Genomic DNA, 16,886 nt, shown 5'->3' with positions numbered 1-16,886 from the left:
GAGAGAAGTTACTGAATCTGAGGAAAGAGATTATAGGAGCAATCATGTCCCTTCATTGGCGTAAAAGAGATCAAGGAACTATGAGTGTAGGATATGGAGAATCTGTTCTCTGTGGCTATTTAAATAGTCTAGAATGATGGTAAGATTTGGAGTGAAGAGACCCTCCAATGATCTGGCGGTTACTGGAGGAGAGGGAAGGGAAAGGCCTATGTGCTGTCCGTCTGCATTGTAAGGCCTCTGCAGGTCAGTGTCTTACCCTCGTAATCCACGTCTGACACAGCACCCTTCAGGGGCACGTCCATATGCATTTAATAAAATAAATGCATACTTTATAATTAATAGATCCCACCAGAACAGCGGGTTTATGTGAAAATTTAAATCAACTCTATGCTTAGATTTAAAGTTAATCTGTAGTTATTGAGAAACTATTGTAATAATAGCAAAAAGTACTTAGTGCTTACTATGTACAAGATACTGTTCTAATCACTATATATATGTGTATATATATATATTTTTTTTCCTTTAATCCTCCTAACAGGTACATCTTACTATCATTCCCATTTTATAGATAAGAAAACTGAGGCACATAGTAACTTGCCTGATATCAGGTAGATAGTAAGTGATAGAACCAGCATTCAAAAGCCACAGTCTGGTTTTAATCCTTCCACCATCTTTGTAATTTTTTAAATTTTTAATTATAGGACTTATAGAAGCTATTTATGACATTTTTTTGAAATTCATCTTTGTTCCCTGGCTCATGCAGTAAATTATATTTCCTGGTCCAGAATTTTATAATGAAACTTCAACCTATTGGTTTATAGAATTAATATAGAATTTATTCATTTTTGAGGTGACAGCTATATAACTTTCAGTGTTACATTATTTTTAAAATATATATTTTTATTGATTTTAGAGAGGAAGGGAGAGGGAGAAAGAGATAGAAACATCAATGATGAGAGAATCATTGATCGGCTGTCTCCTGCATGCTCTGTACTAGGGATTGAGCTTACAGCCTGGGCATGTGCCCTTGACCAGATTCGAACCCAAGACCCTTCAGTCCACAGGCCAACACTCAATCCATTGAGCCAGACTGCTTAGGACTGGGTTACATTATAATTTAATATCTGTATATACTATAGCTTGCTCACCACCAAAATCTGGATTCCATACATCTCCATATATTTGACCCCCTTTAGCCATTTCACCTCATCCCACCCCTACTCCTCTGGTAACCACTAGTCTGTCCATATCTCTGGCTTTGTTTTTGTTCTATTTTGTTTAGAAATTCTTTTGGAAAGAAGTATTTGGGAAAAAATACGCAAGTATTTATTTGCTTGCCTACTGTGTATCATGCCTTATGCCAAATGGATAAGATATCTGGGAGCTATTTTCCTACTTTCTGTTGTAAAACTGCCCCTTTTCCAAATGCAGGTACCTATAAATTCCTCCCTAACATGGCCTTGTGGGGAAGTTTCTTTCTTTGCAGAGTGTGATTCATAAAAGTGAACATTTACAGATTGAAGGAGCACTTTGTTTCTTTATTCAGATTCTAAAGTTATGATAAGCTGAGATTTGGTTTAATTTTCCAAGTAAAGAAGGAACTTTAAAGTGTAAATAATTACTACTTATAGGCATCAGAACTGTATTTACCCATCCTGTCTCAACAAGTTGGTTGTAATTCTTAAGCTTAGAATAGACAGTAGTGACAACTTTGATCTATCTAAATTAAAGATGTTTCATTTATTTGTACTCACATTAAAACTGTTCTGATCTCAAGTTTCTCTGTGGAAGAAATAGATTTAAGCCAGCAAATAAAAGTAAGATGAAAATTATATATGGATAAATTTATTTTAGAGTCCAGAATATTCTTCAGATGCTTCCAAAAGTCTGAGTATTTTGTTTAATAAGTGGTTGGAAAGTTAACGTACCTAGAAAATGTAGAAAAATTAAATAGAAGTTTTAAATGTGCTTTTAATAATTCTAAAATTTGAATTTTTTTTATTGCAGCTCAGATCGTCTGATAGAAGAGACAATAAGGTAGGAATACTTTGTTTTACTTTATTGTATTTTTTGTTTGCACACAAATGAACAGATCTGGTTAACCTTGTAAATAGAGTTAAAGTTAATTCATCCTCCTTAAGATGTGAATTTAATTAGGTTATAATGTCTTTTTGTGTGTGTGTGTGTTTTGTTATATCTTTCCCTTGTAAGAGACATGTGATGCCCAGGCTCTTTTACCTAGGTTGATTTTTCTGATTAATTTATACTATTTTTTTTAGCCTTACGCTTTATTCTCTAGTGTCTTGAGCAGTTCATAAAACAGGTAAGAAAGTTGAAGTTCCTGTAAGCACATCAATGATTTATCATTTTAAAAGCATTATATATTATTTGCAGCTTATGCTTTGCCTCTTACTATTTAACCCTTGAAATAACAACAGTCTAGATTCCACTCAGCTTGACTCCAAATGATGGTATGAGATGGGAAAGTGTGTCTAGATATACTTTGTGTGGTACTGGAAATCATGCATATTCAACAAGACAATAACATAATGTATGTTGATAATATCCATTCTCCAAGGAATACAAAGTACTTTGCAGAAATTATTTTTTAATCTTCTCTATCTACTTCTGAGTTAAAGTGCATAGGAGTTGGTGATAGTCCAGTTTAAAAAACAGAGACATATATGATTCAAAGATTGGTGTCAGATTACTCAGCCCAGTTTTTAATTCTGTTACTTTTTATGAGATCATAATATCAATTTTTAAATACTTTGTAAATTTACTTTAAAACAAACACATTTAAATGTACATATGCTGTCATCAAGCGCTTTTAAACTGAAAAATTATGAATAAGAAATAATGACACAAATGACATTGTTAGTTTGACTCTTTTTGTGCTCTTTTTTGTTTTAATCTAAAATTCACTGTTATAATCGCCTGCTTCCATTTGCTCTTTTTTAAACCTCACCTGAGGATACGGTTTTTGTTTTTGTTTTTAATAAATCTTCATTGTTCAGATTATTATAGTTGTTCCTCTTTTTTCCCCCATAGCTCCCCTCCACCAAGTTCCCACCCCACCCTCTGCCCTTACCCATCCCCACTGTCCTCATCCATTGGTGTATGATTTTTTGCGCAGTCTCTTCCCGCTCCCCCCACACCCCTTTCTCTCCAAGGATTGACAGTCCACTCCCTTTCTATGCCCCTGATTCTATTATATTCACCAGTTTATTCTGTTCATCAGATTTTTTATTCACTTGATTTTTAGATTCACTTGTTGATAGATATGTATTTGTTGTTCATAATTTTTATCCTTTACCACCTCTTCTTCTTCACCTTCACCTTCACCTTCACCTTCACCTTCCAGCATTTCATGTAATACTGGTTTGGCAGTGATGAACTCCTTTAGCTTTTTCTTATATGTGAATCTCTTTATCTGACCTTCAATTCGGAATGATAGCTTTGCTGGGTAAAGTAATCTTGATTGTAGGTTCTTGCTATTCATCACTTTGAATATTTCTTGCCACTCCCATCTGGCCTGCATATAGTTTCTGTTGAGAAATCAACTGACAATCATATGGGTACTCCCTTGTAGGTAACTAACTTTTTTCTCTTGCTGCTTTTAATATTCTCTCTTTGTCTTTTGCTCTTGGTATTTTATTATGATGTGTCTTGGTGTGGTTCTCTTTGGATTCCTTTTGTTTGGGGTTCTGTGCACTTCCTGGACTTGTAAGTCTATTTCTTTCACCAGGTGGGGGAAGTTTTCTGTCATTATTTCTTCACATAGGTTTTCAATATTTTGCTCTCTTTCTTCTTCTGGCACCCCCATAATTCTGATGTTGGTACACTTGAAGTTGTTCCAGAGGCTCCTTACACTATCTTCATATTTTTGGATTTTTTTCTTTTTTCTTTTCCGGTTGGGTGTTTTTTGCTTATTTGTATTTCAAATCTTTGACTTGATTCTTGTGATCCTCTAGTCTGTTGTTGTATCTCTGTATATTATTTTTTATTTCAGTCAGTGTATGCTTAAAGTTGGACCTTTTTCATATCCTTGAGGGTCTCACTAAATTTATTGGCAGTTTCTAGAAAATTCTTGAAAAACCTTATAACCGTGGTTTTAAACTCTATATCCAGTAGTTTGCTTTCTTCCATTTCTGCCATTTGTGACCTATTTCTTTGTCTTGGCAGTTTGGCTGCTTCCCTGAGTTGATAGAGTGGCTCTCTCTGTGTGCTAAGTGTCCTGTAGGGCCCAGTGGCTCAGCCTCCCCAGTTACCTGAGATGGACACTCTTGGTGCATCCTTTGTGGGCTGTGTGCACAGTTTTGTTGTAGTTAGGCCTTGATTGCTATTGGTATCACTGTGAGGAATTGACCTCCAGGCCAATTGGCTGTGAGGATCAGCTGTGTTTATGATGGGAGAACTTCTGTGCTGGAGACACCCTTATGGGACAAGACTTGCCTCACTGAGTCTGACCACTGGGTACACTGGCTCTTGGATCTTCAAGGAGGTGCTAATTTAGCCTCTGCCTGAGGACACCCAGCAAGAGCTATGGAGAGATCTGCAGATTCCTCTTCTTTATTTGGGGTTTGGAGGTGCCCAGATGAGGCCCAGCTGTGAAGCATTGCAAATTGCTGTGGGGTCTTGGGCCTTCTTTGGATGTTCTGGGTCTCTCTGATCCAGCTGCAGTTTGTTAGGTAAGTTTAGATTTCAAAGGACCAGGCCATTCATATGCAAAAGCCTTTGTGCACAGCTTGGGTGAGGCAGAGTCTCAGGGTGGAGCAAACAGCAATGGCTTCCCATCAGCCCTACCCTAAGGAGGCCCCCAGGTCTCAGTGTCCCTTGGTAGTCGCTACAAGCACCTCTGAGAGAGTTGCCCTTGAGTTTCACCCAATGCCAGACAGTCCAATCCTCCCCCCCCCCCTCCCCCCATTAAGCATACACTGACGGAAATAAAAAATAATATACAGAGCTCCAACTGGAGTTCAAAGCAGTCGGGAGCTTCTGTCTCCCTCCTATTGAAAAAGACAGCTGCTATCTCAGTTGCCAGCCTTCCCACGTGTACATGTGCATGCACGCGCACCTCTGTACCTCTGCCTTTATTTCTGCACCTCCTCTGAGTCTTTGTGTGCTTTTCTCTCTTCTTCTAGTTGTTGAATTTCCACTCAACAAGCCTTCCTGTGGTTCTGAATGATGTCCGTTTTGTCTTTTAGTTGTAGCTTTGAAGTGGTTGTGCGAGGCAGCAAGTTCAGATGTTTACCTATGCCACCATCTTGGTTTCTCCCTCTCAGCTGGTGATATGTTTTTACTGATTTTGAGAAAGATCGGTTGCTCCCATATGCACCCTGTCTGGGGATCAAACCTATAACCTTTTGGTGTATGGGATGGTGCTTCAACCAACTGAGCCACCTGTCCAGGGCCTTTCTCTTCTCATCTTAACTGGTTATTCTCTGAGTCTGTTTATGCTATTTTGATACTGGGATATTTATTTTTTTAAATATATTTTATTGATTTTTTACAGAGAGGAAGGGAGAGAGCGAGCCAGAAACATCGATGAGAGAGAGTCATCGATCAGCTGCCTCTTTCACACCCCCTTCTGGGGATATGCCTGCAACCAAGGTAATGCCCTCAACCGGAATCTAACCGGGGCCCTTTAGTCCGCAGGCCAACGCTCTATCCACCGAGCCAAACTGGTTTCGGCCTGGGATTTTTTTTATTTTTTTTTTAATCATTATCCTAAGCTCTTCTTTATCAGAACACCTATTTCTTGGATTTAGTGTCTTCCACCTTCTTGGTTTATTCCCTCACTGTGCTAGACCGTGTTCTTTAGTAGCTTTTTGAGAAAGAGCAGGAGGTAAGTTTTTTGGACTTCCCACGCCCGCATCTGAAAAAAGTCTTTATTCTACCCATATTCCGGTTCATATTTTAGCTAAAGCATAGAATTCTAGGTTGGAGATCATTTTGAAAATTTTAAGGCATTGTTTCCAGTATTGCTTTTTAAATCCAATGCCAATTAAAATTTCTAATCCTTTGTATAGGATAAGCTGTTCTCTCTGAAAGCTTTTGGGACCACTCCTTTTCCCCTGTGTTTTTATTTGTTTTTAAACTCACCATGATGAGCTTAGTATGCATCTGTATTTCTTTTTATGTTTTTAATTTACATGAGCTTTCCTAAGGGATGGATAGACACATACACTTATATTTATATGTTTACATGTTTTATGGATGTGTAATCTTCTTTTATTTTTCTGAAGACATTAAATGTAATTTGATTTTAAGTTTCCTGAGCTTCCTTTATTGTCTCTTATTTTCTCAGACTCACTTTTCTGTTTGCTGGTTGGTTTATTTAGATCTCTGCCTTTTATATTAGAAGCTCTCCTCCAATGTCTGGTGATTCCTAGCAAGAGTGAGGTTTTAAGAGTGAGGCTCCGGTCCAGTGATAGGAAGTTCGTTCTGTGTGCGTGGTGGGGGACTTACTGAGTGGCCGGCCTCGCAGTGGCTAATCAGGAAGGGAGCTGGCTGTTCCACAGGGACTTCAAAATGTTGGCGTCTCTACGTCTCTTCTCCTAGGTTAGGTCTGCCGCACTGGGGGCAGTTATCTGAGTGTGTAGTTCAGGGAGGTAATTTAGGTTTCTGACAACTCTTTGTACAAATTTCCATTTTTTAGCCCTATTCCATACTTCTGTCTTCAGATGTATCTGATGCCCTCAAAACTTGAGCTTTTCTGGAGAAAAGCTCCTAGTGGTACTAAGTGAATAACAGTAAATTTGGTGCTGATAATGTTACTAACATTTCTTGGTCACTCTGGTGGAATTCTTCTAATTTTCTTTATTCAATATTTACATATTATGAAAATACAATGTTCTAATTGTAACATTTAAATAATTCTATAAATGTACAAGGTTCTTCTCCTAGTGCCCCTCCATTCCTTCCCCTAAAGTAACTTGTATTATTAACTGATGGTTATGTGTCCAATACCTTTCTTTCTTTCATACGAATATACACAAAAATGTTTTGTTTCTTTAAAAAAAAAAAGTCTCATACTGTACACATTCTGTCGTTTGCTTTAATCAGTTAGTATATCATAAACATCCCTCCAGGTTAATAGAAATAATATAAATTCATTCATTTTAATAACCAAATATTATTTCTTAATATGGTTAGACCATAATCTACTAAACCATTCTGGTGTTGTTTACAATTTTCTTGTTTTGTCTTTTACTATTCCAAATAGTGCTTCAACCAATATCTGTTTATATATCTTCTTATACACTTTTATTTCTTCTTTGCCTTCTCAAATCTTAAAATTTCAGTTTTGATTCATTTGTCATGTGCTTAGAGTACTCTCTAGCATTTTCCTGCAGTAGTATACTAGTTCTTGCCTATCAGACAGCTCCCTAATACATCAGGCCATTAGAGACTCTAAAGCAGTGACGTACCAGGTGGCGGCGGATGGCCCAGCAGCGTTTCCTCCTGGCAGCTGGTGGCCATTAGCTGGAAGCTGTGAGCTCTCTGCTTATAGGTCTCTGTTGTGCGTGACAGTTCTTTTCCAGCTGCAGGGACTGGGGCGCTGCAGGGACTGGGGTGGTTCAGTCCATTACTGCAGCCCTAGATCTCCCCCTGTCTGGCTCCTCCGACTGCAGTGAAACCTAGTCCTTAGCCCAGGCTGAGGGAAAATCTAGTCTTCCCACCCTCAGCTCCCTAGTGCTTCCTTCCCTTGGAGAGAGAGTAGCCCCAGCCTCCTTCCCTTGGAGGAACTTTGGGCCTCAGATGGCCTTCCCCCCCAGTCTGCCTTCGTTCTTTTACTCCCCCGGGTGGTCATTGGGCCAGAGATGAGGTCAGGGGTGAGGTCTGGTCACCATCTTCCCAGAATCTCTTCAGAAACAGCAGGCTTGTTGTTGTTGTTGTCATTAATGTTTCACATATTTTCAGAATTATTCAAATGCATTATATTATTTCCTATTGCTTTTTATGTCAGTATCTAAAACACTCCCCAGTATGTTGCATATGAAAATGGATACTGACCTGCCCTATAGGATTTTAATGTGCAGGGAGATAAGGCTGATCTTGGGGCAGCGATAGCAAAAAGATATTAACTAAAATTATTTTTTAAACGATATCAAAGTAGTCACATGGAAGAGACTGTACTCCGCAGTGACTTTTTTCCTTCTCTCCGTTGTCTAAGGACCTTTATCGCCTGGCTCAGAGACCCAGCATCAGGTTGCATGTGTGTCATGAAAACTTCTTGGATCGGTTCTCAAGTAGACTTTTAGAACATAGTCTTTTCATAAATGCAGGTCTGGTTGTATGAATGTTTTATGAAATGTTACACTTTTGGTTCTATTTTTATGGTTGTAATTGCCTACTTCCCCCTCAACAGGCTTTCCTGATTAGGGACATTGTAGTAACTGGTCCTTTTATAGCCATCTGTAGTATGTGATCTGTCTTATGTTATTTGTTACTTTGGGGGGAAACGCAGGAAATGGCTTACTTCCTTGCCCCAAAAGATCCCAGAGGACAGCAGTGGTCATTTAAAAATGGTCAATAGGAAGGTGACTTGGGAAGTGATCTCTTGTTTTCCAGCCCAGTGCTTTTCTTTTTTTTTTCTTTTTCTTTTTTTAAATATATTTTTATTGATTTCAGAGAGGGAGAGATAGAAACATCAATGGTGAGAGAGAATCATTCATTGATCGGCTGCCTCCTGCACACTTCGCACTGGGGATCGAGTCACAACCCGAGCGTGCTTTGACCAGTAATCGAACCATGACCTCTTGGTTCATGAGTCAACACTCAACCACTGAGCTGCACTGGCTGGGCCCTGCCCAGTGCTTTTCAAGATGATATTGTTCGCCTTAGTTTTCTGTTCACTTTTTTTTTATATATATATATTTTATTGATTTTTTTACAGAGAGGAAGGGAGAGGGATAGAGAACTAGAAACATAGATGAGAGAGAAACATCAACCAGCTGCCTCCTGCACACCCCCTACTGGGGATGTGCCCGCAACCAATATACATGCCCTTGACCGGAATCGAACCCAGGACCCTTCAGTCTACAGACCGATGCTCTATCCACTGAGCCAAACCGTTTTTGGCTTTCTGTTCACTTTTAAGAGTATGATAGATCCAAATAGGATCATCTTAAATGCCAATTTAAATCGCTTTTTTTTTTCCTCCCTTGCAGCATTGCTATGGCAACAAAAGAAAATATGACTTCACAGAGAGGAATGTTGAAGTCAATTCAGAGCAAAATGAACACTTTGGCCAGTATCCTTTCTGAAACTGAAATCTGTGGGTCTTACGGGGGGAAGTCTGCACGCGCTTTGCTCTCACACCGGCACGTGGCCGTCAGCAGCAGCCGAGGCCGTCACTGGTGACGTCATATGAATGTCCCTTGCACTCCCATTTCGTGAAAGTGCGTATTGTTCAGTGCACGTTTTCATATTGCACAAAAAGTGCGCTGTTTCTAAAATAGGGCACACCATAGGTTTATGATTATTAGATTGAAAAAAGTTATAAATATGAACTTTTAATTGTTCACAAAAGTTTTCAAAAGTTCTCATATCCATTTTAGAACTCCACAGAATGCACTACTCTTATCTAAATATAAATGATAAGCTTTTTCTTTTTTCAGTTTGGAGAATAAGTCAGTGGCAGGTGCTTACAAGGGGAAAGGAGGAGACAGACATGCATGGATGAGTTGTAACTGCTTATAGGACATTTTCACTGGAACTGTTACAGGCTAACCTCTAGGGTAGATTCACTGCTTGTTTGTAGTGACCTCTACTGACCTCTACCTTTTTAATTCTTCAGTTTCCAAAGTTAAATTAGTGTTGCCAATACCTGTGAGAAGCCCAGTGGGAACTGCTAAGCCTGCTACTCAAAAACATTTCCTTTACTCTCTAAGAAATCAAACCTATCAGGGATTAAAGTTTCCTTCCCCCATTACTAAGTTTAGTTATCGTCTCATTTTGGATAATTCAAAGTCACTTTTAATTTGATACCTTAGTTGCTAGGGAAAATAACATTCTGAAGTGTATTGGTGTTTGCCATTTTTTGTGAATTTTGTTCTAAAACCACACATCCAAAGTCCTATAGTGCTATATATTTTACAGAATACTGTTCTATACATTATCTTATTTTATCATTACCACAAATTATAATCATCCCAAAAGGATGTATGTGAATAAAACAAATAAAATGGGTGTGAGTCAGGACTCTAGAGAGAGATAGTAACCGAAACCAAATGAAGGCTGACTTAAGGGGGAGAGGAGGGAATTAATTTATACATGTATGTGTGAAATTCAGGGGTGGAATTTGACTTACGGCATGGCTGGATTCAGGGCTTCGGATTTTATTACAAGAATCTGCCTTTCCTCCCTCTGTTCCCCCTGCCTGCTCTATTTTCCTGTGTGTTACCCTCATTTTCGGGCAGGTTCTCCCCGCATGGTGATAGAGATGGCTGTAAGAGTCACCTATCAGTTCAGAAGTCACCATGGGAAAAGGGTGCCCTTTCTAGCCGCTGGGAAATGTCCCTGGAGGACCGTGGTTCCCCAGCTTGAGTCACCGCCTGTTTCTAACTTGTCGCCGCCCTGGGAGGGAGGGAGTGCTCTTTCCGGCCAGTCCTGAGGGTGTGTGTGCACTGGTGGCGGAGGACAGGGTCAGTCCATCCTGTCACAGGAACCATCCGATTATTATACGGGGGGAGGAGGGGAAGGTTCCTCAAAGGCAAGCTGGACAGAAAGATGTCCGCTGCAGACGGTTTCCCAATTCCAAAATTTTCATACTTTTCCGAAGCAGATTATTGATCCTATTTTTACCAAGCAAGGAAAGATTGAGTAAGCATTTGCTTTAAATTATTGTAGATTTGTATCTCATAGAAGTTTTTGCCTGTTACTTCATGCTTCCTGCCCATCTACATTTTAAGAATTATTTCTGCATATTCTTTTTTCATTATTTAATTTAAAAAACACATTAAGCCCTGGCTGGTATGGCTCAGTTGGTTGGAGCGTTGTCCAATACACCGGAAGGTCGCAGGTTCAATCCCGTCATGGCACATACCTAGGTTGCAGGTTCTGTCCCCAGTTGGGACACATATGAGAGGTAACCAATCAATTTTTTTCTCCCTCCCTCCCTCCCTCCCTCTCACTCTCCTCCTCCCTCTCTCCCTCCCTCCTTTCTCTCTCTCTTCCTCTCTGCCCCCCTCCTTCCATCCCTTCCTTCATCTCTCTAAAAAAAAACAAACATAAAACATTAATGTCTTTAGTATATAAAGCTCTACTCTAGATGCACAGGGAAATTTAAGATTAGAAGAAATGTGGTCCTGATCATACAATATGTAGGACATTTAAATATGCAAATATAGTCTCCGCTGGGAGTCATTTTGTTACCGGAGAAATGCGGTGAGGATTCACATGGAGTAGGGATTGTTCCCTCTCCCCTCTAGAGTCCTAGGTGACCTTGGTGGTTTTCCTGACCTTGACCTCTACTAACAAAAGATGCACCTGCACCTTTTGCATTTGGTCTACAACATACAAACTAGGGGATGAAGATATTTTAAAATACTAAGGAAAATACCGTTTTAACTGCTATAAAACCTCTGTAATTGAAAATCTTTTCTTTTTATATGTTCTAGAAATTGAATAACTAGAGTAGTTGAACCCACTTTCCTACCATGTCCTACCTACTGATACAAAGCAAATTATAAAATTTTAGTAACAGTACCTGAGTATGCAGACCCTAGAGTTAGTTTCCACCAATTGCCCAAATCCAAGGGAATTTACCACCCTGTGGGGAGAGGAAGGGCTCACTTCAAATCTCTGGCAAAACTTTCTCGTCACCTTAGAGAAGGAATAGAAAGGGATGGAGAGAGAGAGAGAGGGAGAGAGGGAGAGAGAGAGAGAGAGAGAGAGAGAGAGAGAGAGAGAGAGAGAGAGAGTGTGTGTGTGTGTGTGTGTGTGTGTGTGTGTGTAGGGGGCGGGCGGGAGAGAAGGAATGGGGGGCGGGTGGTAGCTGGCTGTACATTTGCTGCCATGCCCCGTGGGGTTCCTCTGTTGACCAACTTGACCTGAAGCCTGGCAGTAATCCCTTAATGCAGTGGTCGGCAAACTCAAATGTCAGCAGTACAATGATTGAAATTTCTTTTGAGAGTAAAATTTTTTAAACTTAAACTTCTTCTAACGCCACTTCAAAACAAACTCGCCCAGGCCGTGATATTTTGTGGAGGAGCCATACGCAAGGGGCCAAAGAGCCGCACAAGCTCGCGAGCCGCAGTTTGCCAACTATGGCCTTAATGCAGTATAGCTGTCATTATTATTATTTTCTTCTCCCCCTCTCTCTGTTAATTTTTTATTCTTATTTGTGTGCTGCAGTGTCCTAGGAGACTTGAATTTGTTTGGGCCCTGAGCATTTCCAGGTTGTGTGTTTGCTAAAGGCTGCAACTCCCTCAGTGTGGTTTTCTTCCCGTTACTTACTGTTTCTGTGATTTCTGTGACTTTACTAAAGAAGCTTTCAAATATGACCTTAATAAAGATTTCCCAAAGATCGTTTTCCTGCTGTGAACAGCCTGATCCAGCGAATCAACCTTAGGAAGCGGCGAGACTCACTCATCCTGGGCGGTGTTATCGGCGTCTGTACCATCCTATTGCTGCTGTATGCTTTCCATTGATGGGCGCCTCCAGGGACTTGGGACAACTACCACTTTCAGGCCCTGATCTGGAGTAAGGAAAAGCGGAGGGAGAAAGTGACTGCGTGGTAATCAGCCTGACCAGCAGGATCGTTCAGGGCTGAGAGCGCTGGACTCTGTGACCTGGTCCGGCTGAGCTGAATGAAGCCACCGTTTTTCTAACACACTTCCTTCTGTTTTTAGTTTTAAAAAAAGGAAAGGTTTTCAGTTGCTTTTGTCTCCCCAGGGGGTAAGTAAATGAGTCAGAAAGAGAGTCTGCGCTTCAGTGATAGTGTCGGAGGCTGATGGCAAGCCGGGTCGGTCTCTTCGGAAAACCAGGTCTCTCTTTGTCCAAAGACTGCTTTCCTCTTAGCTGCCTGATTGGGTTGTGAATAAAAATAGATCTTGTCCTTTTATTTGACACTCACGATGAAAAGTCACAAGTCGTTTTTAAATCTGTACTATAAATTTCTACTCTGTGTCCCCAACTCTTTTGGTATTCAAGGAAAATTCCATTTTCACAGATTCTTTGAGATGCTGACAGCCCAGCTTCAACAGGGTTGAGGTTGTGTTAAATGATAAACACTGCAAAAAAGCATTTTTCTTTTTTGTAATTCTCACCCAAGGATATGTTTTTATGGATTTTTTTTTTTTTTTTTTTTTTTTTTTTTTGAGAATGAATAAGGGGGAAGGAGAAAGAGAGAGAAACATTGGTTGGTTGCCTCCCATATGTGTCCTGACCAGGAATCAAAACCACAACCTGTTTTGTATACAGACAACGCTCCAACTGAGCCAGTCAGCAGGGGTGTTTTTTGTTTTTTTTTTGTTTTTTTACTCGTGTGCACATTGGGCTTAACTGTATTGCTGGGAAAGCATCAAGAATGATAAGCTTATTTAAAGGATTCTTGTTTTGATTTTTATTTCTTCCATTTGGGTTAGTATTTGCTACTAGAAGACAATGAAATCTTAGTTCTACCAGGACTAAAGAAGCTATAGCCAATGTCTGCCAATGCCCCCAACTATTCCTCCTGTCAGGATTAACACTGATGGCCGAGGGAGGGACTGCTCAGTTCTCAGTGAGATCTGCTGAGCAAGCCGCGTGTAAAAAGACATTGATCAAGGGGTCACCATTCAGATTAATTCCATTTGTAAATGCTCCACGTTTATGAGCAAAAGTTTTAAGAACTACCACCCGATGTAACAGGAATTCTGTGTTCTGTGAAAATCTCTTCATTCCAAATCTTTTAAGCTTTTCCAAACATCCAGAGAAGGGTGTCATTGTCGGAGATGCACGTGACAGAATCTCCGTCTGCACCTGTCTTCTCTTACCATCCCCGGACGAAATCTTAAACCACCCACCAGAATTCTTAAGTTTAACCATTTCGCAGTCTCTGTAAGTTCATTATTTTGTCTAACTGAACTTCCCAAATAGTTTGAAGACTTCCAACATCTACATCCTCACCAAGGAAGAGGCTGCTTCTCACACTGGGACTTCTTACGCTATTTCCAGTACTGGCTTCAGACTGCGCCGGGAATGAAAGAATCTTAGCATACAGTCCCTAGCTACATCCAAGTGTCCATGGTGTGTGTCATTCAGATGAACCTGATGTACAGGCTGATGGGGAAACTAATCCATGGTCTGATGCAGACACTGAAAGGTTTTCCATGCTGGTGTCAGAGTTTTGTTATATTCCGAGTATGAAAGGCATTGGATATTTTTTTAACTATGGGGTTTATTTTTCTAAGTATGGGTTGATTGATCAGTAGTTGATTGGGGGTGCCCTTAAAAGATAGTTTGAGTTTTCCCAATGCGAACCTTCCAGGGTCAGGGAAGGTCATTCATTAAATTGTCTGTTGGGAGAACGCTCTTCTCCCCTGACACTTTATTATCTTTGATTTTTCAAAGGGCTTTGATTGGTGGTTGTACCTCAGCTAGAATTTATGGGACTTTGGTTGCTATATAGTTGGCATTTATAAAATCTGAAGTTTCATAAATAAAATAATTTATTTAATTATACTACCAGTCTTTTTTACTGGTCTGCTTATTTGGTGCATTCATCGAAGCTGGCTGTGTGAGGGTAAACCTAGAACCTGCGCTGATCTAGCTCCTGCCACTGAGGAGCCTTCCCTTAGAGCTCTGCTCACACAAAGGAAGAGAATTGTGCTGGGTCTTTTCTTTGTAAAGATAAAGAGACTAGTTCTTCCAAGGAAGTTGAGCAATTGTGGTGTAGATGTTGCGGTCGGGTAAGTCTGACTAACCTCCCACCCAGTGCTGTAGCCGTAGTGAGGTGTCCCGGGCCAGATGTGGATAGGTAGCGAGGACAGTGCCCCTCCTTCCTCTGCGAGTCCCTTAGGACAGCAGTCGCCAGCCGTGAGGTCTGAAAGGTTGGCGACCGCTGCTTTGGGAGACCTGGAGCAAGAAAAGGAAGCGAGCCATCGACGAGCAGAGGCTCACCGTGGAGCCACGGCAGCTGGTACAAGAACTCGCAGTTTCATGCCACTTTTTCTTTAACCATCTTGGTTTTCCTCCTCTTTTGCCATTCTTACAGAGCGGTTGGTAGGCTCAGGAGCCAACAGGAGGCTACTCTTAGAGAAAGTCCGAGCAGGAGGACTTTTCTATTTCTAGTCCCAAATGTTGCCTCTTAGAGGGAATAGTCTCCCTCAGCTATTGTCATATAATCTTTCCTTTTGGGATCTTCTTTGTAACCACTCAAAACTTTGCAAGTATGAAAAACCATGGCAACATAGAGGCAGAAAATTCCAAAACGCACACCTCTGAGACTGTTTCAGTGTGTTGGGAGAACACCTTTCTTTCTTAAAAAAAAGTTGAATAAATCTCGTAATAAAGTTCAGGCCCAAACGTCCGGGTGCTGTGATCTCTGTCCCGGCTGTCTCTATTGTGATTACTGTTAGATGCCGAAGCATTCCCTGTCACCTGTATTGTCACCCTTGTCTCCTGTTAGAAAAGGCTTTCCTTCTCCATATTTCTCTCTCCGTTGTACCGAGATTCACTTCACAGAGAATGCCATTTCCCATACTGCCCGGGGCCAGATCAGGCATGGGACTGAAGTCCTGAGACCAGAGGGTGATGAGAGGGGAGACATCATGAGACTTTGTACCTGGAATCAAATATCTTTACTTTAGTTCTTTCCTATTAGATGCTAAATAAATCTGAATAGAGGGATGTACCTATTGAGCCTTTTGGCCTCTAAATAATTGAGGCACCTTGGACTCGCATTCCCACCATTAACTTTCTGTTTCACTGTTAATAATCTCAACTTGGTGAAAAGGACTTTAAAAAACTGGACTAGCCTTTTGGTTTCTAATACCTTATGTTTGATCATCAATCAGATGCGATTTCTTGGAAACTGAGTTCTCTAACTTGTAACATTAAGCTGATGAGGCTAAGTGGCCATGCCTAGTGTCACACTGGATTTTGTGGCAAATGTAACTGAAGAACAAATGGATTCTACTCAGAAAATTAAAATGGTTGTGTTCCATTCTCCTCTTGGGTTAGGGGTTGTTTAGCTGGTCTCCAAAAAGATGAGAGCTTTACATCATGGACTTTGTAACCTAATCTTATTATTCCTTTATAAATCTGTGTGTCCCTCTTATAGGGGAAAAGGAAATGAGGAACAAGTGATTCTTAAGGATGTTAATTGGATAAGCTGAGCCATGTCTTTCTCATTTTCTTTATACATAAGGTCTCACTTCAGTATCAAAGTATTTGCATTTATTGCCATCCTATTAGCTCTTAGGGAGGGGAATCGATTCCAATCACATTTTACCATGATGGAAGATGTTTACTCTTGAAAAATGCCAATACAGATTTATAAAAATCTATTCCAAATGCACTTTCTAATTTTTTGCTTTTAAAATGGCTTCTTGGAAACCAGTTTAATTGTATTTGTATTTAATTTTTGTTCTCATCTAAATGTGCATTTTCTGACTGTATAGAAGAAGCTTTGTTATGTAATTTAATAATAAACTAGAAATCTAAATGGTTGTGCCTCTGGTTGTTTGTATTGGAATAGTACCATCAAGGCAGTTGGGGTAGTGATTATGCAATCTTTGGTTTTGGTATTTCTCTTGATGGCCTGTAACCCAGGGTGAAGCATTACAGGTACTGAAAATCCACCACCAGTTATTCCAAATCATCATATAAATATTCCACTAGTAATTTAGCCCAAGAAGTGAAGGAGACTTCTCTTATCAAAACAAAACTTCAGA

General features: G+C 40.2%; 1 protein-coding gene across 2 annotated transcripts in view; it reads left to right on the top strand.

Moving 5' to 3' along the window:
- GOSR1 (golgi SNAP receptor complex member 1) overlaps positions 1-16,657 on the top strand; it is a 40,295-nt gene extending 23,638 nt beyond the window's left edge. For both annotated transcript variants that reach the window (XM_036408625.2, XM_036408623.2), the window contains exons 7-9: positions 2,008-2,037; positions 9,177-9,259; positions 12,535-16,657. In XM_036408625.2, the coding sequence (XP_036264518.1) occupies positions 2,008-2,037; positions 9,177-9,259; positions 12,535-12,659 (238 nt within the window). In that variant the 3' untranslated portion in view covers positions 12,660-16,657. The remainder of the gene's footprint in view (positions 1-2,007; positions 2,038-9,176; positions 9,260-12,534) is intronic.
- Positions 16,658-16,886: the final 229 nt, after the last annotated feature.

Source organism: Pipistrellus kuhlii, unplaced genomic scaffold (assembly GCF_014108245.1).
Source record: "Pipistrellus kuhlii isolate mPipKuh1 unplaced genomic scaffold, mPipKuh1.p scaffold_m20_p_39, whole genome shotgun sequence".
Taxonomy (NCBI): Eukaryota; Metazoa; Chordata; class Mammalia; order Chiroptera; family Vespertilionidae; genus Pipistrellus; species Pipistrellus kuhlii.
The sequence above is the reverse complement of the archived record's forward strand: the minus strand, read 5'-3'. Positions and strand labels throughout refer to the sequence as shown.